The 23,330-nt window shown below is 43.7% G+C and overlaps 9 protein-coding genes across 9 annotated transcripts; 7 read left to right on the forward strand and 2 right to left on the reverse strand.

The window, feature by feature from the left end:
- Positions 1-1,131: 1,131 nt before the first annotated feature.
- I203_103132 (uncharacterized protein) lies at positions 1,132-3,068 on the forward strand (the record flags this gene model as incomplete). The annotated part of the gene is made up of 8 exons (XM_065517241.1): positions 1,132-1,381; positions 1,457-1,493; positions 1,576-1,722; positions 1,797-1,987; positions 2,054-2,337; positions 2,428-2,483; positions 2,582-2,709; positions 2,878-3,068. 8 exons carry the CDS (start codon positions 1,132-1,134, stop codon positions 3,066-3,068), a joined length of 1,284 nt encoding a protein of 427 aa, XP_065374059.1.
- Positions 3,069-3,376: 308 nt separating this feature from the next.
- I203_103133 (uncharacterized protein) lies at positions 3,377-6,522 on the reverse strand (the record flags this gene model as incomplete). Its single annotated transcript, XM_019150739.1, has 4 exons — positions 3,377-4,438; positions 4,506-6,002; positions 6,115-6,382; positions 6,461-6,522. The coding sequence occupies 4 exons, from the start codon at positions 6,520-6,522 to the stop codon at positions 3,377-3,379; spliced, it is 2,889 nt and encodes a 962-aa protein (XP_018999966.1).
- A 732-nt stretch (positions 6,523-7,254) lies between these two features.
- On the forward strand, positions 7,255-9,358 carry I203_103134 (uncharacterized protein; the record flags this gene model as incomplete). Its single annotated transcript, XM_019150738.1, has 8 exons — positions 7,255-7,486; positions 7,562-7,592; positions 7,657-7,754; positions 7,838-7,988; positions 8,103-8,627; positions 8,731-8,854; positions 8,946-9,032; positions 9,122-9,358. 8 exons carry the CDS (start codon positions 7,255-7,257, stop codon positions 9,356-9,358), a joined length of 1,485 nt encoding a protein of 494 aa, XP_018999965.1.
- Positions 9,359-9,815: 457 nt separating this feature from the next.
- On the reverse strand, positions 9,816-11,470 carry I203_103135 (uncharacterized protein; the record flags this gene model as incomplete). The annotated part of the gene is made up of 7 exons (XM_019150737.2): positions 9,816-9,848; positions 9,915-10,026; positions 10,108-10,294; positions 10,470-10,572; positions 10,928-10,975; positions 11,054-11,254; positions 11,330-11,470. 7 exons carry the CDS (start codon positions 11,468-11,470, stop codon positions 9,816-9,818), a joined length of 825 nt encoding a protein of 274 aa, XP_018999964.2.
- A 298-nt stretch (positions 11,471-11,768) lies between these two features.
- On the forward strand, positions 11,769-14,627 carry I203_103136 (uncharacterized protein; the record flags this gene model as incomplete). The annotated part of the gene is made up of 9 exons (XM_019150735.1): positions 11,769-12,896; positions 12,959-13,147; positions 13,220-13,355; positions 13,413-13,495; positions 13,552-13,737; positions 13,817-13,903; positions 13,970-14,093; positions 14,158-14,324; positions 14,439-14,627. 9 exons carry the CDS (start codon positions 11,769-11,771, stop codon positions 14,625-14,627), a joined length of 2,289 nt encoding a protein of 762 aa, XP_018999962.1.
- A 377-nt stretch (positions 14,628-15,004) lies between these two features.
- Positions 15,005-16,021, forward strand: I203_103137 (orotate phosphoribosyltransferase; the record flags this gene model as incomplete). Its single annotated transcript, XM_019150734.1, has 3 exons — positions 15,005-15,108; positions 15,276-15,501; positions 15,683-16,021. 3 exons carry the CDS (start codon positions 15,005-15,007, stop codon positions 16,019-16,021), a joined length of 669 nt encoding a protein of 222 aa, XP_018999961.1.
- Positions 16,022-16,370: 349 nt separating this feature from the next.
- On the forward strand, positions 16,371-17,558 carry I203_103138 (uncharacterized protein; the record flags this gene model as incomplete). Its single annotated transcript, XM_019150733.1, has 1 exon — positions 16,371-17,558. The coding sequence occupies one exon, from the start codon at positions 16,371-16,373 to the stop codon at positions 17,556-17,558; it is 1,188 nt and encodes a 395-aa protein (XP_018999960.1).
- Positions 17,559-18,263: 705 nt separating this feature from the next.
- On the forward strand, positions 18,264-19,265 carry I203_103139 (40S ribosomal protein eS8; the record flags this gene model as incomplete). The annotated part of the gene is made up of 5 exons (XM_019150732.1): positions 18,264-18,325; positions 18,394-18,577; positions 18,740-18,844; positions 18,911-19,144; positions 19,218-19,265. The coding sequence occupies 5 exons, from the start codon at positions 18,264-18,266 to the stop codon at positions 19,263-19,265; spliced, it is 633 nt and encodes a 210-aa protein (XP_018999959.1).
- Positions 19,266-20,365: 1,100 nt separating this feature from the next.
- Positions 20,366-22,864, forward strand: I203_103140 (uncharacterized protein; the record flags this gene model as incomplete). Its single annotated transcript, XM_019150731.1, has 6 exons — positions 20,366-20,601; positions 20,740-20,885; positions 20,968-21,695; positions 21,760-21,945; positions 22,013-22,495; positions 22,568-22,864. The coding sequence occupies 6 exons, from the start codon at positions 20,366-20,368 to the stop codon at positions 22,862-22,864; spliced, it is 2,076 nt and encodes a 691-aa protein (XP_018999958.1).
- Between the last annotated feature and the right edge of the window lie 466 nt (positions 22,865-23,330).

The following is a 23,330-nucleotide window of genomic DNA, read 5'->3' on the forward strand; positions in this document are numbered from 1 at the left end:
AGGTGCAGTGAGATGTGATCATATGATCCGAAATGAGACAGAACATCGAAAGGACCTTCTTCACCTCTGCTTGAGTTCTTTGATCGTCCGACAGAAGATCTGTGCGGTCTTGTTCATCCCTGTCATCTTGAGTACTCTCTCGCTTAAATTGTATTTTCATCGTGATTTCATATCTTGACGGAGCTGTCGACGAGGTGTGAAAGATGATCGATCTGTGTGCTATTGTGCAGATCATTCTGTTTCACACATCCATCATGTTATTCTTCCTCGAATTAAAGGTCAGTCATACATCTGCGATCCACCGAGGGCCTCATTGATGTGGGGTGAAATACATTTGAGTCCGAGTTGATATGTCCAGATAGACAGTGGATGAAAGAAGAACATTACATTGAAGGAGAATGAAGAAGCCCGTACTCCAAAAATTCTTAGGCTTGGCTTGGCTTAGCATAACTCGGTGAATAACCTTTTCAAGCTTCCCACGATTCCCTTCTATACAAATGCCCGATATCCAGCCCATACCACCCAACCATGCTATCGAACAGAGTTATTCATACAAAATGATTACTTGATTACTGAAGTGCCATTTTGTCGAGCCCTTCCCAATCATGATATGTGTCTACAGCGGACACAGGTAAAGAATCTGCAAGATATGGGGCTATCCATCCCTCCCTCCGGGTGAATGGATAGATGTTATCGCAGAGTAAACCCGTTCGGGTAGTTCCCCTTCGGAATACTAGATCTCCAAACGTCAGCACTCCGTATTTGTCGGAAACCTCTCTTGCCATCTATGACGAGTCGTCAGGAACGGCAGTCGAGATTGAATGACTTCACTCGTAAAACGCTGCAAACAAATGGCCGAAGCGAGCGGAAACTGTACATGCCATGCAAGCTCGAGTAAGATAGAGAGCAAAGCAGGAAGATGCAAGGATTAAGCTTTGAGGGATGAGTATGTGACTAACAATAGCACGGGGATGAGATCGGATCCGGCCATCCTTGACCGTCAACCTAGGAAGGGGATAGATAGAGGCAAAAGATTGAATGTCCTATCATACAAGTCATATAATATCTCCAACTCTTTCACTCTTTCATTCTTTCACTCTTTTCAAGATAACACCATAACATCCTTCCGACATGACCTCCAAACCTACACTGATCATCTACGGTGCTACCTCATTTACCGCCCGAAACCTCTTGTCCTACCTCGATACACATTCCGAAGGAGATTCCTTTGAATTCATCTTATCTGGACGAAATCAACAGAAGTTGGAAATTGCCAATGGGAAATTGCAAAGACCCCGAGAGGTGGTAGTATGTCAATTGAATGATGAAGATGATGTGAAAAAGTTGGTAGAGAAAGGTCAAGTGGTAGTAAATCTTGCTGGTATGTTTCTCTCGTATCAGCTACTCATCGACGTCGATGGTAGAGTGACAAACTGACTGTGTGCTTTTGTAACAGGTCCATTCAGATGGCATAACGCTGAAGCTCTGATAAGGCATGTCCAATCACGACATCATGTACATCGGAGTGCAAGGAGCTGACATCATCATTAATTTCCATTATATGAATATATACAGAGAATGCTGTAGAACGGGAAAACATTATATCGATCTATGTGGAGAATCATCCTGGTTAGCAACGGATATCATCCCAAAATATGATAGTCTTGCCAAAGAAACGGGGGCAATCATCGTTCCTTCCTGTGGATTCGATTCGATTCCTTCGTAAGTACATCCCGGCATCTACTCGTTCAAGCCGGTTACAACCTGACTCATCATGATTACATCGACCATCGAAGTGACCTTTCACTTTGGCTTGCACACAAAACCCTTCAAAGTCAATATCCTGATTTGACCATTCAAGAATCAACCTCATTCTTCAAAATGAAAGGTGGTTCCATGTCCGGCGGGACCATACAAAGTATGCATTCTCTCGCTGAATTACCAAAGGATAAGAGAAGGTCAGGGGAGTACGATTGTATTCCTCAAGGTGAGTGGATACAATCCTCGCACGTGATGAATGATAGATTGCTGATTTGAGAATATGAGATTATAGATGGTACGATCGTTAAAACAGTTTCACCCGTCAAACTCTTATATTCACTCTCTGATCCCACAGAGAAGGGGAAAACAAGATACGGTTCATTCTTCTTCATGTACCCTTATAATCGAACTATCGTCAGACGATCGCAGTATCTCTCCACGACTGGTGCTGGAATAAGGTACGGCGAGAAGATGACTTATGCCGAGTCGATGGATATTGGAAGAGGATGGATTGGATCAACTATCTTTAGTTTGGTCTTATCAATTTCATTTGGGTTATTCTTCTTATCCAGTTTCGTAAGTCCCCTTTAACTCATTCAGCTCTGATTATGCCTTTCCTTAAAGAAGGCATGGGAGTTACTGATATCAAGTAATGTATGTGATTAGGTGAGGAGATTGTCGAATTATGTATTACCGAAAGCTGGAGAAGGCGTAACAGACGAGTGAGTCCGCTTTTCATCTTACCTTGCCCTCCGAGTATACTCAATGAGGATAGTCTACCTACAATGCTAAAATATTGATCATGATGATTGATATTCAGGAAACTATTCAAAGCTTCATACGTCGTCGATAACCTTTCCATATCTACTCCTTCGACTGATGGTAAAAATGTGAAAGTATGGACAAAATTCAAAGCGGAAGGTGACCCAGGATACTTAAGCACATGTTGTAAGTTTACCTTCTAACATACTCTACTACACTACATGTCGGACGGTATATCATATGGTCTGTAAAATACAGGGCATAAGATATCACCAATTTGACCAAAGAGAAAGAAAGTTGAAAAGATATTAGAGAAGCTGATCACTGATTATTTTATCATTTGATGCAATTCAGATTTATTAGCAGAATCCGGGTTATCGATCCTCCTCAACCTCCAATTCTTACCTCCCATAACCAAACAAGGTGGATTGTTAACTCCTTCTATAGCATTCGGAGATATATTATTAGACAGATTAAATAGATCTGGTCAATTCCAGGTTACAAGTGAGATTGTAGATACTAGTGGTAACAGAAAGATCGATTAGAAAGGTGTTATAGCATCGAGAGCATATTCGTATCTTATTTTATTCTACCATATGTCATCTTTCAAAGGTATTCTGTATTAGTCAAACACTCATAGTATAGTATAGTATATAGTATTGTGATATATGCATTAAAACATTAAATATGTACCCTGAACATCGTTACAACTATATCAATCAACTACATGTTATATTCATACGTGGTACACTTCGAAACACCTCTAATCTCACGTAGTATACACATACTCCATCATCTTGACTTTTCCCCTCTGCCACTACCTACCTCATATCGTACTGGCACATACCCCTACTCAATAACCATCTCTCCAGATCTTAAAACCTAAATCACCTCCATCTCCCCAGAACTTATCTTCTTCAGTCCTCTCATCGACTTGAACACCATCATACTCCCTATGAGTATCACCACCATGTGCCTCAGTCTTATCCTCCTGCTCTTCGTTCTCCTCTTCGACCGTAGATAACCTATCTCGTTCCTCATAATCTCTCAACCATCTACCTCTAGCTTTCACTTTATTAGTTTGTATCTCATCGATATCATCTTGCATCACTTCGTCATCATCTTGTTCTTCATCTTCGTCGTCAGAAAACACTTCAATGTCTTCTCCTAACACCGTTTGAACAGGCGATGGTATCCTTACGTTCCTCTTTCTTCTCTTTCCTGTGTCAGTAATGGGCACCCGAGCCTTTCTAACCTGAGCCATCATATTTGCCTGTCCTCTTGTGGTAGACTTTGGCTTGGAAGTTTTAGTAGTAGGAGGCAGTCGAACGGTATCAGCAATAGCAGAAAGTGGTTTAACAGGTCTAGGTACCTTCTGTCTTGGTGGAAGTGGATCCTCTTCCATATCTTCGTCATTATCAACATCAACATCAGGATCGTACCTCTCTTGAGTTTGGTCAGAAGTATCCGAGCTATCCTCAGTAGTATCCCCGAGCCTCTCGTATCTTATAAAAGAAGGATGAGTATATCTAGCTCGTTTACGTCGTTGAGATCCGTATTTTCTCCTGTGGGTTTTTGATGTTGTTCGTCTTCTCTTGGTACTTCCTTTGATCCTTTGCGAGTGACTAGAGGAGATAGAACGGTGAGAATGGGAGGATCCTCGAGAGCCGTGAGAATGGGCGGAAGGAATATAAGCATCATCGTCTTCCGTTGATGACAAAGAGTTGTCAGAAGTATAGCTGTCATCATCAGTGTTTGTCTCAGTATCGTCAGTGTAGTAATCATCGTGGTGGGAACGAGAACGGTGGCGGACTTCTTGATTTCGCAGGTCGTCATGCGTATGAGGAGATCGATGATGGTATTTTTCTCGAGGGTTTTGAGGATGAGACAATAGATGGGTATGATCAGAAGCCATCTGTGTTAACGTTAAGCATCCATTAGCTTATGACATCTTTTCACAATAAGACTCAGGGTGGACCCACCGAGCTATCACCTTGAGGCTGATCGTCCAGACGCAGCATTTCAGGTCTAAGGAGATCGAGCTCATCGACTGTTCCATCTGCTATTCTCTCCAGATCATTCACAACTTTTTCACTCAATCTCTGAGCTTTGCCCGACTGAGATGACTTCTTTTGCCTTTTCGCCTTTCTGAGCTGGACGATTTCCTCATGAGCCTCTTGGAGTCCAGCAGGCGGAGCAGAGTTGATGTTGGCAGCTTGTTCGTGAACAGGAAGTGGACCCGATACTGGTTGATACCAATTTGTCGAAGTATTGTCGATCCACCCAGGACTCGGCTGAGGATGAGCGAGTGGAACTGAATGACGAGAATGGATATCTTGATAGGTCTGTCGCACCTGATGACTTGGAATTGGCGTCATACCTGATCCATCTTGGATATTGCCAGAAAGATTAGCATATGGTTGAGGAGGTAAGTGGAAAACTTCGGGTGTAGATCTGAATCTGACGTGAACGCGTTGGTCGCCGTTCTTCGGTGTGAGGATTTGAGAAGTCAAAGAGGCCTGGTAGTAGGGGTTACCGTTGAGTAGAACCGTTCGATCTGGTTGCGGATCGTGAGAATGCTGGATGGATGATTTCTGCGAATACTGCTCTTGATTGGACATTGGATTATATTGCGGAATGTTCATTGATGTGGTGGGATATTGCTGTGCTTTGTATAGAGAATCAGGTATAGAATAATTCGCACCATGACGATGATCAAGGGCAGATCCTCCATATTCTGGATAGAAGGGTTGTTGGCTATGTGACGATCCGGAAGAAGGATAGTGTGGTGCCTTCAAGAACCTATTGTCGCGTTGAGGGGTCGACGTGGCATCTGAGGTATAGATATCGAATGGCTGGAAAGAGCTGATGGACTCCGTGGAGTGAAGGGTTTTATCTCCCCCGTTCTGCCAGGATTGAGCAAGAATATTCGATGCTGTACCAGGATAATAGGAAGTCGAAGGAAGAGCGGAATATCGGGCGGTGTTTTGGTCAAAATAGTATCGTTGATCATTGAGGACGAGTTGATTGTTATAATGGGGACATTGATGTGGAAACGAGAAGGAGTTTTGTTGATTAAGATCAGAATCGTGCTGAGATGGTGTAGGATGAGCTCTCGGTTGATGAACATGAAGGAGCTGTTGATTTTCCGGGTAGTGGTGCTGCTGATAAGTCTGAGGTGGGTGAAGCAGAACTTCTGGCTGTCCCTGATGAACGTCGGTCCGAGTTTGGTTAGAAGCTCCGTATCCAATGTTATGTTCACGATAGTGGCGATAAGGTGATTGTTGTGGTAAAGGACTTGGAGTCGGTGCAGGTGGTAAGCCATGGAAGGAATCACCTCTCCTACAAGCTTCACTTATATAGTTATCTTCTTGGGGCTTAGACAATTCGACTTCACGTCTTCTTGCGTATGCAGCCATCAAGCCTGTCACATCGCTCTTTTCGGCTGCCAATTTGAGCCAGGAGGGGGTTTGTCTAGTCTGTAAATAGGAACGGATAATATCGGTTAGCACCAACATCAAAAGTAACATACCTCTGGTTAGGGGTGGAGCGAAAGGAGTAGACCATCGTTGTCTATGGTGGACTACTTACAGCTTGGGAAGATAACGTAGTAGGTCTCCTCTGCACATAATTCTTATTCCAAATATCATTCTTCTTCGTACTTTCAACATCGTTCATACTGATCCCGAATTTCTCTTTGATGGATTGTTCCTTTACGCCCCTTTCCTTCTCCCTCTTAGCTTGCATCTCCTGATACAACTTCCTTCCATCTGCATTGGGCGGTACCCTATTATACTTGGCATTGTACGAAAAGTTCCTTCGTTTGTCGTACAACGATACTGGCGTCTCTGAGCGACCCCTAGACCAAGTTGGCAGCACACTGTTAGTCTGAAGGAAAGCGGGATTGATGAGGGAGGTAAGGGTTAGATCAGCTCACGGATCTTGTTCATGCCTTTCTAACGACTCCTTGAATTGTTGAGCTAGTGTCTGGATTGGCATGGTGTGATGATGATGGGACTCGGGATGAAGCTGACCTACGCTCCCATTTAGCTCTTTTGATACGATTGTATCTAGTCGCTCATCATTCCTTGTCGTTGAGGGAAAGGAAGAGGAAGAGGAAGTAGAGATTGGACAGATTAAAAGTCAACCGCGTTCATGTTCACTGTGCCGCCGGTAATGCCAAATAGGATGAAATACCACGTGGGAAAAGGAATAAAACCTGAAACGCACTGATCGCCAACCCCCTTATGTGATCGACCGTGCCATGACTACACGATAGCGGATTCACTCTTTCCCACTTTCACATCTCACATCTCATCTTGATTAGATGTTCTGGACCATACAAGGACATGCACATGCACATGCATGCACCATATATCGTGTATCATGTACCACGGCATGATGAAACACCCTCCTAGAAGAACAGCAATCACACTCACTCTCACCCAACCAAAGAGCTAAGCTTGACTAGTGGACTAGTCGCCAAGTGTATATATCAATGACATCCTTTCATACTGTGAAAAACTCCACACAAAGTACTCATCCATTCTCCCTTGTTCACTTTCACTTTCACACTCCCACTCATACGATCTAGCTAGATGCCAAGATAGATTCTGGTAATCGTACTTTGGCTCAATCAAGCTATATAACTTCTCATCAGCTATCTACGATCATATATCCAATCAAACATCACACTCTTTCATCTTCTTTCTTCGACTCAGACGTATCAAGATGTCACATACACCTGTGGATGATCATTTCATCTCCAATCCTGACCTCGATCTCCTAGGTCATCGACCTCACAAGTCAGCGATATTGTTATTCCAGGCCTTGACTGCAACGGCAGTGTTTCGAGTATGGCCTTCATTGCTATTTATCGGTGGATGGTCAGCAGCGATCGTGGTGATCAATCAGCAGACTAAAGCAGATATGACCGTTCCATCGACTCTGTTAACTGCTCTAGGTAAATAAAGTTCCATTATACTTGCCTACAAACGAAGTGAAGTAATTTAAATTATACTGACCTTTAAATTGACAGGTGTGTTGTTGGGTTTGACATTAAGTTATCGGTGAGTACACCATATCTCTCCCTGTAATCAGTGATCATCTCTGACTACATGGTGTATATCACAGCACCTCCTCAGCCTACGGTCAATATGCAGAAGGGCGTAAACTATGGACGCAAATCATTCAAGCCAATAGGACATGGGCTAGAATCGTATGGATTCATTGTGAGCTTTAGTCACCACGCTCTGCATTGCTAGGTTGAAGCTTATCACATGTCCCTGCTTCCTTGTCTTTTGATCGATCGTAGGCCCAGATGCCACTCGAGCCACCCCACCTGAAGATCCTCCACTTCGAGCCGTCGAAGAGACTCGAGCGGTCATTGAGAAAGCTACGTTGGTCAGGATGGGTCTTGCATTTGCAGTAGCTGTGAAGCATTATTTGAGGGGAGAAGAAGGAATGTGAGTCTTGCTTCTGTTTCCCTCCTGGGTCTCCTCACACTCGAAATCCATCGAGGGCAGGAAAAAATGATCCGTTTGATCGGATAGAATGACACTGACGTCAATCCTTTACAGCCTCTACGAGGATCTTTATGACCTAGTCAAATTCATCCCTTCACTTCACTTACCATCTGGTATCCCCTCCTCTGAAGATGCAAATATCGCAACGGGCAAATTTCCAGGGAAACATCATCATTCGTCATCTATCACAGTCAATTCAGGTACAGAGCTCAAAACGTTGTCTTTCCCTTCACCTTCTGACTCCAGTCAATCCGGTCCAAGGATTATTGCTAGACCTGCATTACATCCTGCAAGAGATCCACCAAAATTCAGATTTTCTGAAACCTTTCCATTCAAGTTCCTCGTGACTAGACGACAGAGATACAAAGCCGCTGGCAGAGCGGCGATGAGAGAAAGGATGAAAACTGCTAAATCATCTGGAGGAGTTGGTCAGAATGTTCCATTGGAAATCACAATGTTCATGTCTTCCTGGATAGCCAATTTACAAAAGAGAAAGACGATTGATGTTCCTACGACGAATGCTTTGTTGGCTGCTCAGCTGTCTATGGCTGAGGCGCTGAGTAACTTGGAGCGAATTCTGTAAGTTTTAATTTTGACCCTGTACTCATCCTAACACCACCTCTACTATTTGAGCAATGTAAGTTGTGAGCGATGAAACTAACTCATCTGGCTGAACTAACAGTACCACCCCTATCCCATGGTCATACAACGCCCATATATGGGAGGTCACTTGGATATACTGCTTAGTCCTGCCTTTTCAACTGTACGGTGCTGGATTTGGCTGGATTACTATTCCAGCTGTAGTGGTGAGTCCATCTACATCCCGGAGAGAACACGAAAAGAGGCCTTAGGTATATAAGCTGATACTCAATTTGATTCAATGACACTGCATCTCAGATTACATCTTATATCGTGTTGGGTTTCGCTGAGATAGGATCGGAAATCGAAAATCCCTTCGGGTACGATAAGAACGATTTGAACTTGGTAGGTCTAAAATCGCTTTTTGGCTTTGCTTTGTGAATTCCATAATGCTTTTTTTGCTGAAGCTTGTTGATACTCGATTGATACGATAGGACTTCTTCACGAAAAATATCATCAGAGAGGAATTAGCAGCAATAACTGCCCGACCTTTCTCACTCCCTGACGAATGGATTTTTGTGAAAAATAATGATACCCTCGGAAGAGTTGGGATAGGAGCTGATGAATTGGCTGCGAAAGGTTTAGAAGAAGTCAGAAATTCCTTGGCGGGGCTGAGTGGGGAGAAAATACAGAATGCAGGATTGAGAGGAAGAGCTAGGAGTCCTGTTTAATTGGACATTGGAAAACCTTCATACTGTACGCATTCACACTCATTCCAATTACTGTTTTGATTAACCCTTTTCTTTCATAAGTCAACGAAAGAACCCAACACAGATGTACATACAATTAGCACTTTCATTTGTATATAGCATATTTAACACCTTCATTTGTATATATCATATCTAGCATCTTTATCTGTATATATATAAGTATCACTCAATCAATTTGTCAAGATATTTACATCACATTATACGCGATACCATGCAGTGCATATACGCTCGGAGGAGTGGACATTACTGGTCCAAGGCAAGATGATTGGTATGGTTAGCAAGTCGGAGCTCAATGCATCAAAATTCTTTAAGTTAGACAAGCACATTTTGGCATCGCTGGAATCAAGTTAACAGCAGGAGAGAGTTGTTACATATGTATGTATTTGATAATATCGCAATTTAGACAAGAGAACACATCTTAAGCCATGTCTACATCTCCACCACCGTTCGTCTAATCATGGACAAACACCAAAACATCAGCTAAATGTGCTGTATCGGTATATGACGAACAGCTTACCGAATGATTCATGAAACTGTCCAACTCTTTATCTAAATCACCTTCTGATTTAGGTCCAGCTCCGCCTCTCTTACCTCCTCTACCACCTGCACCACCTCGACCTCTTTGGGGACTATCAACCAACCAACAACCCATCAGCTTGCATGCTTGTCCCTGTCTGGATCAACGAAAAAAAAACAACAGCTGAACTTACCCTCCTCTACCTCCTCTTCCACCTCTTCCACCCGCAGGTGGGTTAGCAACTACACCACCACCACCTTGGATTCTCGATAGTAACGATTGACCACCTGCGTTAGCTTGTCCAGCTGAGCCTGGACCGCCTGGACCTGGTCGGGATTTGGCTACGATTGGTGGTAAGAGACGGATCGAGATCGTTTGGCCTAGTTTCAATATCGAATATTTAGCATCAATATTATGAATGAAAATATAACAGCAATTCGCGTGAGAATGAAGGAAAGAGTCGGAAAGATTTGGATAAAGACAATGAGAGAAAGGATGATGGTGATATTTCTGAGGAAAATCAATTTTGAAATATTGCATATATCGATGACTCACCTTTCGTCATAGCTCCATCAAATTTGTTAATTGCGATCTTAGCTTGTTGGGGAGAAGCAAATTCCATCGTAGCTTCACCTTTTGATCGACCTGATCTATCGTACTATTTGATGCGGTGTTTTGCCGATAAGGAAAAAAAGCATCTGTAATAGAAACAGTAAATGATAAGCTTACATGCCTCAAGTTGAAGAGGAGAAGGTGAAGGGGAGCTTACCAAATAAGGGAATAGAACAAGGCGGGGCATAAGCATTAATTTTCTATCCCTCTTTTATTGTTATCACATATCGAGTCCGCCTTTCCCAATCATCCTGCTGACATGAGAAAGGAAATCCTGCATCCAGCCCAGATCGCCGAAACCGATAAAGGAGAGTCGGAGCCGAATGTAGAGCCTCATTCTACTCTTTTCTTCTTGAAATATGGTGATAGTGGAAAATGATAGATGGATGTCAATCGCTTACACGTATAGTAGGTCCTTGAACCAAAGTACCAGCTTGTGAGAAGATTCCCTACGAGGTATCCGTAGTTTGATAAGCTTGGCATTCTGCCTCAATCCAATGGAAGTCCAGGACGGGTGGGTAGCTTACCTTCAAATCTGCAGGAGTGACTTCATAGTGTAATCCGACAACTTCGATCCTAGTTGAGATTCCCGTAAATCCAGCACCTGTACCAGTCAGACTAGCTGTATTGATTCTATCCCCGCCTCGTCGATCGTTACCATTACCGGATTTAGGTCCTTGGTATGCGTCATGGACCCATTTCTCATCTGTAGATCTGGGTGGTGGTCTCTATAATTACGTTCAGACGTCAAGACGTGGCATCAGCTTGATTGCTTGATTCAAAGCAGAGAAGAGCTAACTCACAGAATAAGGTGAATTATTCGATCTCCTTTCGTTCCCGCTGCTCACTCTTGGTGCTCTTCTCTGTTGTCCTTGATTTTGAGAAGATGGAGCGGTCTTTCGCTTTTCAGCGACTATCTCGTCGAGTGATTTGTCGAGATCCATCTTGGTCTATGCGGTTGTGGTATTGTAGGGTGATAGACTGAGATAGATTATGAAGGTGAAGAGTGGTAAAGATGCAGGTCAGGACGAAGCTCCGAGATGAACATGTGAGTTAGGCTTACCCGCTACTCGAAGCTTCCCCCAAGCCTATCTGAGATTCAGTGCCTGAACGGACGCGTCGAGGTCCAAGCTTCATCTTCTTCAGCTTCGAGTCCACCTTGAATCGCAAATCAAAGATTATTTGGATCTATTGTTGCCATTGCAGCGTCATTCATGGCCACGTAAATCCTCACTGATCACCATGGTCACCCGGGAATCTCACTCACCAGATCCACTTGCCCTCACAGATAATTTCGACGACAATGAGGAGATAGGAGAATGTATAGTCGTAGCACGCATTTCACCCAAATATGCTGTCGCCTCCACTCCCAAAAAAAGGAAGGACCCTGTCGTCGAGATACTCACACCGAAGAAAAGGAAGAAGGTAGAAGAGGAAGGGACTATCACTGCCTCTACATCTAGAAAGACACCCATGGGACCAAGGACACCCTCAGTGGCAGGAGCAGGAGCAGGAGCCAGAGCCAGCCCTACCCCCAATGGTAAGACCAAGTCCAGACCAGTCGGTTCAATTTCTGGGTCGATCACGACGCCCAATGGAAAATCGACGTCTACACCTTCTCTCAGCAAGTCCACTTCTACACCGAAACATAAGGGTACGCCCACGTTAGCATCAAGTCTACATAAACCATTACCTACACCCCCTTCTGCCCAGAATGGATCGAATAGAAAGAGACCTAGAGTATCGTCGCCTGCCAGACCTGGATCAAGTGTTGCCAAGGCATTGACATTCGATGAAGAGATATTTGAAACTCCCAACACCAAGACCAAAAGTAAAGAAGAAATAAGTAGGGAGACGTTCCTGGCCAACGAGGCATTAAAGAGGCAAAGAGAAGCTAGGAACTTCAATTATAAAGGTGAAGCTTCTGCTCCGAAATTAACTAGATCAGGTCGGGTGGTGGGTCAAGATATAACTCCTTCGAGAGATAGTGAAGAGCTGGATGAATATGGTGGTATCATATATCAAAGGGACGAAGTGAACCCGTTAGGTATTCAAGCTCCTATTATACCTGATGTAGAAATTAGAAACGATTTACAAGAAAAAGAAGATCCTGATATAACCATGGTGGATGATGAAGAGCAAAGATCGAATACACAGATAGAACAACTACCCAAAGGAGCTCAAATATATTTGAAGAATGTACTTGCTACGTTGACTTCACAAGGTACATCTACGAACCCACCACCATTCGTTGATGAGGAGAAGAACGAAGCGTTGATTGGGATTGTGAATTTACTGAAAGGGACGGTGGAGAGGGGTGAAGGGAATAGTGCGTTGGTTGTTGGTCCAAGGGGAGTAGGCAAGACTAGGGTAAGCTGGGAAGCCTCGTGTCCATCCTGAAGGGTAATCAGCTGATGGACATGTCTGTGCAGACTGTTGCTCGTGCGTTAAATCTCCTTCCGTCAACTTCCGAAACTTCTCCCATCATCGTACGGCTCTCTGGGCTGGCACAGACGAACGATCGGCTGGCGATTAGAGAGATGGGTCGACAGATTGCTGAAGCTGAGGGAAAGAGAGTGGAGAATGATGAGGAGGATGTGGAAGAGGAAGGAAATGACGAGGTATGTTTATGTCGTACGGCTGAGTACGGTGGTTTGGACTGACAAGGTGATGTTTGTGAATCTGTGTAATAGGAATACGCGCCTACGACTCTACCTTCGCATCTACTTGCACTTCTTACCCAACCATCTCCAAGGGCGATCATCATTGTGATAGAGGAATTTGATCTGTTCACTGAGCATGCCAGACAGGCGCTGCTATATTGCTTGTGTGAGCTGAGCAATCATGTCTAGTCATAGCGCAGCTAACAAGGGTATTTTTATTCAGTGGACGTCGTTCAGAGTATCAAGACTGGTCCAGTGGAGACCACAGGTAGAGGTGTAGCCGTGCTGGGTATAACGACTCGAATTGTACGTCAATGGTCATTACGACGTGTTGAAAGGGCATTAACAGTGATTTTTTATAGGATACTTTATTGTTGCTTGAAAAACGAGTCAAATCTCGATTCTCCCATCGAACTTTCCGTATACCGTCTCCAATATCTTCAGAGGGTATAGGTTGGAACGCGCTTCTGATGGACTCGTTGATACCTTCTAAAGGGAAAGAGAATGAGGAAGATAGATGGAAAGGGGATTGGCAATTCGCTATACAGGTGGGTAAGGGTATTCATACCCCGGTTTTAGTCGATGAACCAGTTAAATAAATGCTGACTGGATGATTGTGTGGTTCAGATGTTGTTGAAAGTGGATAGGATGAAAAGGAATTTAGATAGATTGACTGGTCTGACAACGGATGTTAGGAATTTATATAGACCCTTTGTGAGTTTATGATGCTCAGCTGGATCTCTGATTGTCCGCAATTTAGCTGATTGGGAATCATTGCAGATCTTGCCTGTACTTAGCGTACTTTCATCTAAGATCGATTTCATGTCCATCCAGGAACTAGCGGATAGTGTGATTTCTCAGATCGAAGGTGCAGGATGGGGTCTACAGCTGAACAAGTTGAAAGGTAAGTCTGTTGCTATATCATGAGCTATATACGAATGAGTGAGCTGATTTGCTCGTACTTGAAGGATTACCTCATCCTGCTCTGGGTGTGTTGATCATCACGAAACACCTCTCGTATGCTGGTAGAGAAGAATTCAATTTCGCTCAAGTCGAAGAAGAGTATTTGAGGTTTTCGAGGACGAAATTGGTGGGAAGTGGGAAGGTCAGATGGCCAATCGGCGTTTTGATGAATGTGAGTTGTCAATCAATTGGATACATATCTTGAATGGTGACTTGGTATCATGATCCTCGCAGGTATGCAAGCTAATCACGTTCTCGTTCTTTTTCCCTTCACAATGGGATCTAGGCATTTGACCATTTACTGAAAATATCGTTACTGGTACCAGCAAGTAATGCCTCTCTGAAACCGCAATTCCAAAAAGTTAGATGTACACTCTCACCGCATGAGATCGTAGGATGGTTCAAAGGTGAGGGAGCCAATGTGTTGGGTCCGGAATTGGGTAATTGGGGTAGGATGATGGGTGGGCACGCGTAGGGTGTATGAAGCTGCTTTTTTGCTCTGCTCTCTGCTTGTTGCTTCTTGCGATATATCGGATCTGGATTCTTGTATATATATGTTTTGCATTGCTCTCATACTTCCATATCATCTTGTGCATATATATGTACAGTAGGAACTGTCATTATTGTAGCTATATCATGCATTGATTCTTGTTGTGACATCCTCCTACGCTGTTATTGTCTGAGAGTGATTCAGAAGTGGAGGGACGTTTCGATCGAGAGATAACGATTTTCCCCTCTCCTTGTATCAATTCCTATTTTCCTTCTCCTTCTTTCCTCTCCCTCTCCTTCTCCTTCTCTCTTCTCTTCTCCTCTCCCTTTCACGATGATCAATCAATTACCACCCGAACCACAATGTCCGCCGCAAGGGAACTCAACCAAGAGAAAATAGCATTCATCGAAGCTGCTATTGAACATGGGGTATTGTTATTTGGAGAGTTCACCTTGAAGTCGGGAAGGTGAGTTATCTATCTTACCGGTTTCAAATGTATTATTTGAGCTGATGTACGTTCATTATCATAATTCGATGATTCATTTTATCTCATCATTCGATCTTACTCAATTGAATACCTGCTTCATACTCTATTTAACCAAATGTTGAATTGGTATCACTTCACCAACACAGAAAATCACCATACTTCTTTAACGCCGGTCTCCTCTACACTGGATCCCTCCTCTCTTCCACATCCAAAGCGTACGCCAAGATCCTCACTTCATCCCGTATACCCGAATTCGACGTGTTGTTCGGTCCGGCATACAAGGGTATTGCGTTGGCTGCTATCACAGCGGTAGACCTGAGTAGAGCAGGAAGGGAAGTAGGATTCGCATATAATAGGAAGGAGAAGAAGGATGTGGGTTTATCTTTCAACCGTTAACGAGAGAATGGCTGTACTGATTGTTTTTGTTATCTTCTACTCCCCTTGTTACAAATCACTACTATCTATTCCATTTATTACAATTTACTATCACCTACTCCCCTCATTCTAACTGACTAATCATTCAATCGACTATAACGTATATACCTATTCACAGCACGGCGAAGGAGGTGTTCTCGTCGGGTCGCCACTCAAAGGTCGAATCGTCATCATCGACGATGTCCTCACTAGAGGTACGGCCATCAGAGAAGCCATCGAAATCATCAAATCTCAACCTGAAGCCACCCTCGTCGGAGTTGTGCAACTTGTTGATCGACAAGAGAGAGGTACAGGAGACAAGTCGACGGTCCAAGAGGTTGAAGAGGAATTTGGTGTTCCGATTGAACCTATTTTGAATTTACAGGATATCATTGCTTACCTTGAGAAGAAAGGGGGATATACTAAGGAGTTGGAGGATATCAAAGAGTATAGAAAGAATTATGGGATTGAGATCTAAATATGCGACTTAGATATGCGAATGCGAGTAGGGTATAGTATGTGGTATGTCAAATGCAATTGCTATAGATGGCATCTTTGTTGATCCCTTCGGGTGAACACCACGATCATCCACCATCCACCTTGTCCTTTGATAAACATCGTTCAAAGGCATCCTTCGCAAAGTCATACCACGAACAAAGGATATTTCTCATAGTGGTCATCACAGAGGAATGACTGATATGATACACTAACCTTGTATACCTCCTTGTTGAAGAAGACTTGTATTGGTCATATTTCCATCCATAAATAAGTAAATGGCCATCGCACTACTATCTCCTACGATATCCACCAGACTATATAGTGGCAATATGGCAAACCACCCTTCACTCGACTTTCTCCTTGACGGCGGACTAATCCCTTCTTTACCTACAAATGGTAAAGTGGGACATCAAGAACTGATGGGTATGAGTATGGGAATCAAACGTTCTACTCCTAATTTTCCTGCTCAACCTGCGATACCACCTAATCATCCGGTGAGATCTCCTCCTCAGCCTGTTTATGGATTACCATATATACCCAATAACCTTCCTCCTCGGGTCATATCGAACCAACCATACACCCAACAAGTTGTGATCACTAGGAGTTCTTCAGAGGGCAAGAAACCTAATGTACATGGATTGGGTCATGATCACTACATCAGTAGAACGCCGCATAGGCACGGGAAGAATCATTCTATCTCCAATATTCTTCGGTCCCAACCCCGTCCTGATTTTCAACCAGCTCATTCTGGACAGTTGCATGAGGACGTATCAGTTCGAAGAAGTTTATCATTCAACCAAATCCAAATACCCCAATCACTTATTCCAGGTGGTGAAGCCAAATTACATCATTCGATATCTGATTCAGCTGTTCATTCAAATTCACATACTCATAAACGATCAATATCAACTTCGACAACTCATCCTGCAACTTACTCTGACAATCCTTCTAGTGGGATATATTTAGGTAGTAGTGGGGATGAAGAGGTGATTAAGCATTTATTGGATACATTAAATTCGTTGATACCGAAAGAAAGAGCTTTAGATAACATCCCAGATGGAAAGGGGGTGTTGAATCCTTTGAATTTGTTAATTCCACTTTCAATCATACTAGAAGCGTTAGTCAATGAACGAACTATCCTGAAAGATGAATCATCAATGGTCAGTGAAAGTAAGTTACCATTATTGTCTGATGGGGTAAGTGTGGTGCTGGAAGGAGGTGAAGTGAATTGGAATATATTGAATTGGTATATAACTTCTTTCGGTCAACTTTTGAATGGTTTAATACCTTTCCTCACCATCACAGGTGATTTACATAACCAGAAACAGGATCAAGAGATATTAGAAGATTTGATGAGATCGATCAAAGTGTATATAACAAAGACGAAGAAGGTTTTCGGCGAGATAGCCTCATTGTATGTTGATAGATATTCTTTCGTGAGAGGGTGGTGGGATGAGGAGGGGATGAAAGGATCTGCGGGGGAGGTAGGTAGATGGGCGGAGATGTTTGATATTTGACTCAGAATTTGGCATTCCTCTGGATAATGCGATGGAGGTTTAGTGGAGTTATGGTGTATGCATGATTCTCATACAGACGGACTAGAGAGAGGATGCTCGAGTATACATACATATACTACACATGTATATGCAGAAGTCCAGGAATGCAATTTAACCAGTATGAGTATGCATCATGATCACCTGCACGAGGTCGAGATGAGCTCACCGTGCTACGAGGTACGTTAACATCGGCGTTTATTCCTTTTATCACCTAAGTCCGATATGCCACATCCTCTCACCCATCCATCACTCCGCCTCACTCCGTTTCCTCCACCCATAGCAGCAACACTCTCTCACCGCACACAGACCACAGTATGCTGCTGACCCTAGCATGGTTGGGATCCTCACTCTGCACTCTACGCACTGCACACCATCCATCCATATTACTTGAAATCTTCAAGTTCACTACTGCTCTTTCTCTTTCTTCTTTAGCCATCAACATTCAAGTGAGTATACACCTATATCAACATCAACGTATCATCCCAAGTAGCGATATCACAGTAGGACTAGGATTATAGGAGGACAAAAGAACGAAGGGAAAAGGAGAATAGTAGAACAGAATAAAGGAGAAATTTTCCAAACAATCATCGCTACTTGGGATATACACACTCAAACAACAAATCATCAAGGAACCTTTGCTAATATAAGTTGCTAATTCATCGTAGAATGGGTATTACTCGTGATTCGCGCCACAAGCGCTCTGCTTCCGGTGCTCGAAGAGCCCACTAGTGAGTGACAACTAAGAATCAATGGAAGGGAAAAAGGATATGTGTTGATATGCTTGGGTATTGTGTAGCCGAAAGAAGAGAAAGTTTGAGTTGGGTAGACAACCTGCCATGACCAAGCTCGACTCTTCAAAGAGGATCCACGAGGTTCGAACTCGAGGTGGTAACACCAAGTACAGAGCTCTCCGATTGGACTCTGGAAACTTTGCTTGGGGTTCCGAACATGTTACTAGAAAGACTAGATTGTTGACTGTTGTGAGTATCTGCTCCTCCTCTTTCACGGTATGGCGATGGAATGTATGTGAACGACGTCGAACGTCGCGGAAGGGATGAGGGAAGTGCAGAAGCAGAGGATCATGACATGGAAACTATACCTCGTCAACGATGATCGTTGCTAATCTTTTCAACCTCACGTAGCGATACAACGCCACCAACAACGAGTTGCTCCGAACCCAAACCCTCGTAAAATCTGCTGTTGTCGACGTTGATGCCACTCCTTTCAGACAATGGTACGAAGCTCACGTGAGTGGTCACCTATCTCTACTTTATCACATGACTGTTACTGATATTTCGTGGTGAAATATATAGTACGCTCAACCCGTCTCCCGAGCTAGCAAGAACGCTGCTGCCACTGAAGAGAAGGCTGAGGTGAAACAATCCAACCACGTCAAGAGAGTCCTCGAAGAACGAAAGAAGGATGCCAAGATTGATCCCCTCCTCGAACAACAATTCAGAGCCGGTCGATTACTCGCTATCATCACTTCCAGACCTGGTCAATCAGGTAGAGCTGATGGTTACATCCTTGAGGGTAAGGAGTTGGAGGTGAGTAATCAATATTATTGTAAATGATGAAGCTTGTTTAGTATAATTGGCTGATTGCGCTTTCGCTTCATAGTTCTACAACAGAAAACTCCAACTCCGAAAGGTCAAGCACGCTGCTTAAACAAATTATCATTCGTGTTAGAAATAGTTTGGGTATCCAGTGTGGGAAGTCTTTTGTATTGTGGAAGAGAGATGGATTTTATGATTTCTCGAAGTGCCAGATTGTGTGTGATTGCAATGAGGAGAGGAATCGGTTGCAAACATTGCGAGCAGGGAGAAGTGATGAGAGCAAACACCTGACTATGAATTGTTGGCGAGGCACACGAGCTCAGTCGTTATTATACTTGAACAAGCTATTGTGTGTCAACGGGCGTCAACCTCATCCCCTATCTGCGATTTGAGAGATGGTTGTCTCCTTCTTTGGAAAACAAGTGAACGGCCTGTTCTTTGATTAGCTTGTTTCTGTCAGGTGTGTGCGTCATTCCAACGCTTTTTGTATGCATCTGCATCTGCCCTTGTGCAGTGTCCGACAGTCATAGGGGTATGGATGATATGTATAGCATCTGCGTGATGAAGCACTAAAATTTGTCATTTCCCTGTTTATGTTACCCATTTATGTGTGTTGGTGATTGGATGAGTTGTTGATGATCGGGGGAGGCACGCTCAAGTAAAATGGGTCATTCACGTTCTCATCCTCATCTCTCACTCAACATCATCATCCTTTTGTACTTCACTTCCCCTCATCATCACACCCCGTCCATCCTCTCCCTACTACCCGTTGCACCTGTCAGGATTGTAGAACACTGTTGTTACAATATACGGATTTCCGCCATCACACCATTCCTCACTATCCCTTCCTCCACCTTCGAATTACCCTAGATTTCCGAAACAACAACAACAACAAAGACAAGACAAGACGGTGGAAGTGAATCAACAAAGAAACATCCATCATATCTCAAACTCTCAAAGACACTCACGTCTTTACATTTCCCTTTCCTTCCGTTTCACTCGCTGTTATTCCGACACGACACGATACGATACATATAATCATAAGAAGAAAGAAGAAGAGGTCTGCTGGATTCAGACTGATACTCAATTCTATCACCATCATCATCATTAGCAATAACGTCACCATCCTTTGCTTCGTAACTCACTCGAGTAATATAACACAATCATCATTCCTCCTTTACATCGACATATCAGAATATAGTACAAGACAAGATGTCGATATATGATACAGAGTTTTCAAGAAGGATCAGATCATCTGTACCTTACCCTCCTTCACCTGGTTCACCACGATACGACCTTCGATCGAATGGGAAAGTGGTTGATGGAGATGTGTTCGGGGATATCACCAGTCCAATGAGAAATGGGTCTGCCTCACCCAGAGCTAGTCCAATGAGTATGGGTGCGAATGTGGGAAAGGGTAAAGGCGTGGTAAGAGAATATGGCGATAGGTATGTTTACAGCGTTTTACTCTCCTCTTAATAGCTTGAGAAAAAGGAGAGATCCTCGGATTGGATTAAATCTTTCAATGATTGACAAAACGCGGTAAGATGCAGGTGTGCTGACGCTTCATGTCTGCTGTTCCATAGGTTCATCCCCACAAGAGACGGAAGCGATATACATGCTGCATACCAACTTACTGCTGATGCTAATGGTGTGACCGGACAGATGGTGGGCAAGGTCAAAGGGAGAAGGAGAAGTGGTCCTCAGGCTTTTGATGGTGACGTGAGAAGAGGTAAGTTTGACTTGTGAAGTTATCGCATTCCTGGTTTCTCATGCATTTGGCTTTACTGATTCTCGTGAGATATCACCTGTAGAAGAAGCAAATGCAACCTTCACCCAATTGCTCAAAACCGAACTCTTTCCTCCGTCACAATCATCATCTCGAACATCTTCTCCGGCTCAATCACGTAGTCGAACACGACATCAACAACTCAGACAACCCATGACATTCGATACCAGTAACATTCCAACCCATAACTCCCATTCTTACCCTATATCAGGTGCGGGGGACACTCCTTCCCATCACTATCCTCCTCCTGCCGCTACATCGAGTGGAGAGAGGGGTAGAGAGATGTCACCTGCAGCTACACTTCCACCTTTACCCATGCACGCTCCGTCAACTCCTACGTCAGGACACGGCAGACCACCAGGTGCAGGACCAAGTTCATCTCATCATCGAGCTCATCAATCCCAAGTTGCCTTGACATCCGGTACGACCCGTCCAGGTGCATCCCCACCTAATTCGACAGGTAGACGATCGGCCTTCTCACCTCCACCAGGAGGAAATGCGGTCCATGGATCACCTTCTACCCCTACCAAGAAAAGAATCCTCAATTTCACCTCACCCGGTACGATCCGAATCAACGGTGGTCTAAGTGGTGTGACTGGACTAGGAGTGGATAGTCTGGATGATATGAACCACCCTGCATACAGTCTCAGTCCAGTAGGAAAAGAAAGTCAAAGAATGTTACTTAGTCCGAGAAAAGAGATTAGATCAATTGCCAAAACACCTTTCAAAGTGCTCGATGCACCTGAATTAGCCGTGAGTACAGCTAGTATATGCCTCTTATTTTTACAATCACATCAGCTGATCCATGAGTGAGTAGGACGATTTCTACCTGAATCTCGTCTCATGGTCAGCCTCGAATGTACTTGGAGTGGGACTCAATTCATGCGTCTACCTCTGGAGTGCTCAGACTAGCAAAGTTACCAAACTTTGTGATCTCGTTAGAGTCGCTTCTGATGGTGCATCAATAGATGATACAGTCACAGGTCTAGAGTGGACGAATAAAGTGAGTTCGCGTTTATTATATTGACACGATCTGCAATTCATCTGTATTGTTTTACTTCGACTTTTAGGGAAGTACATTAGCCATTGGGACGAATAGTGGTCTAGTCGAAATATGGGATGCAGAATATTGCAAGCGAATCCGAACGATGTCAGGTCATACAGGTCGAGTAGGTGCCCTCGCATGGAATTCACATATCCTTTCATCTGGATCGAGAGATCGAACGATCTTACATCGAGATACGCGAATCCCAGAACATTATATAAGGAAATTGGCCGGACATCATAAACAGGAGGTATGTGGATTGCGATGGAATCCAGATACGGATCAATTGGCTTCTGGAGGAAACGATAATAAGTTGTTTGTATGGGGAGGAACGGATAATAAACCGACGTGGAGGTTTGGCGAACATCGTGCGGCTGTGAAAGCGATCGCTTGGAATCCCCATCAAAGAGGTTTATTGGCTAGTGGAGGTGGTACGGCAGATAAGAAAATTAGATTTTGGAATAGTTTGACTGGAGGGTTGGTCAGTGAATATGATACTGGATCGCAGGTTAGTCCTAGTCCGCCCTTTCCACTTTATATTGTACCATAAGCTTAGCTGACATTCTGCTCTATGGTATAGGTATGTAATCTGATGTGGTCCCGAAACTCAAACGAACTCGTATCAACCCATGGTTATTCCGGTGGACCCGTATCGAACCAGATTCATATATGGAAGTACCCCTCGATGACTCAGATAGCCACTCTCACGGGACACACTTACAGGGTGTTGTACCTCGCTATGAGTCCTGATGGTCAGACGATCGTCACTGGAGCAGGGGATGAGACGTTAAGGTTCTGGAATGCTTTCCAGAAAAGTAAGAGTGAGGTTGGAAAAGGGTTCGGTGATGGTATGGGCGTGTTGGCTAAGATAAGGTAAATAGGAGAAGACAGAAGGAGGATGAGACGGGAAGTAGAAGCACGGTATCGTGTGATAAGGACATTGCAAGGTGAAGTATATGTGTATAATCATCATTCGTTGTACTTCTTTCTTTCTTTTTCATTCAGTGGTTGTTCGAGAAGTAATTTCCTTTCTTTGACAATTGTGTTATAGATCATATCAATGCTGTTTATATCGTCGTCTCATGTGTTTTACTTACTTTACGCTATACGAATTATTATGATGACTTCCAAGTACAATGCATGACATGTCCCATTTTAGATGGTATGAGATCGGTTGATTCCGGGGATGGCAATGACAATGACCTCCACTTGAAAAGTCCATCGAGAAATCATCGATCCTCTATCCTCTTCTTGTTGCATTCCTACTTGTTGTTAGCTCGCATCAAACCACACTGCTATTACCGCGATCACATCCATCAAGAAATGTTGCACCGCTAGTGTAC

This window comes from Kwoniella mangroviensis (assembly GCF_000507465.2).
Source record: "Kwoniella mangroviensis CBS 8507 chromosome 1 map unlocalized Ctg01, whole genome shotgun sequence".
NCBI lineage: Eukaryota > Fungi > Basidiomycota > Tremellomycetes > Tremellales > Cryptococcaceae > Kwoniella > Kwoniella mangrovensis.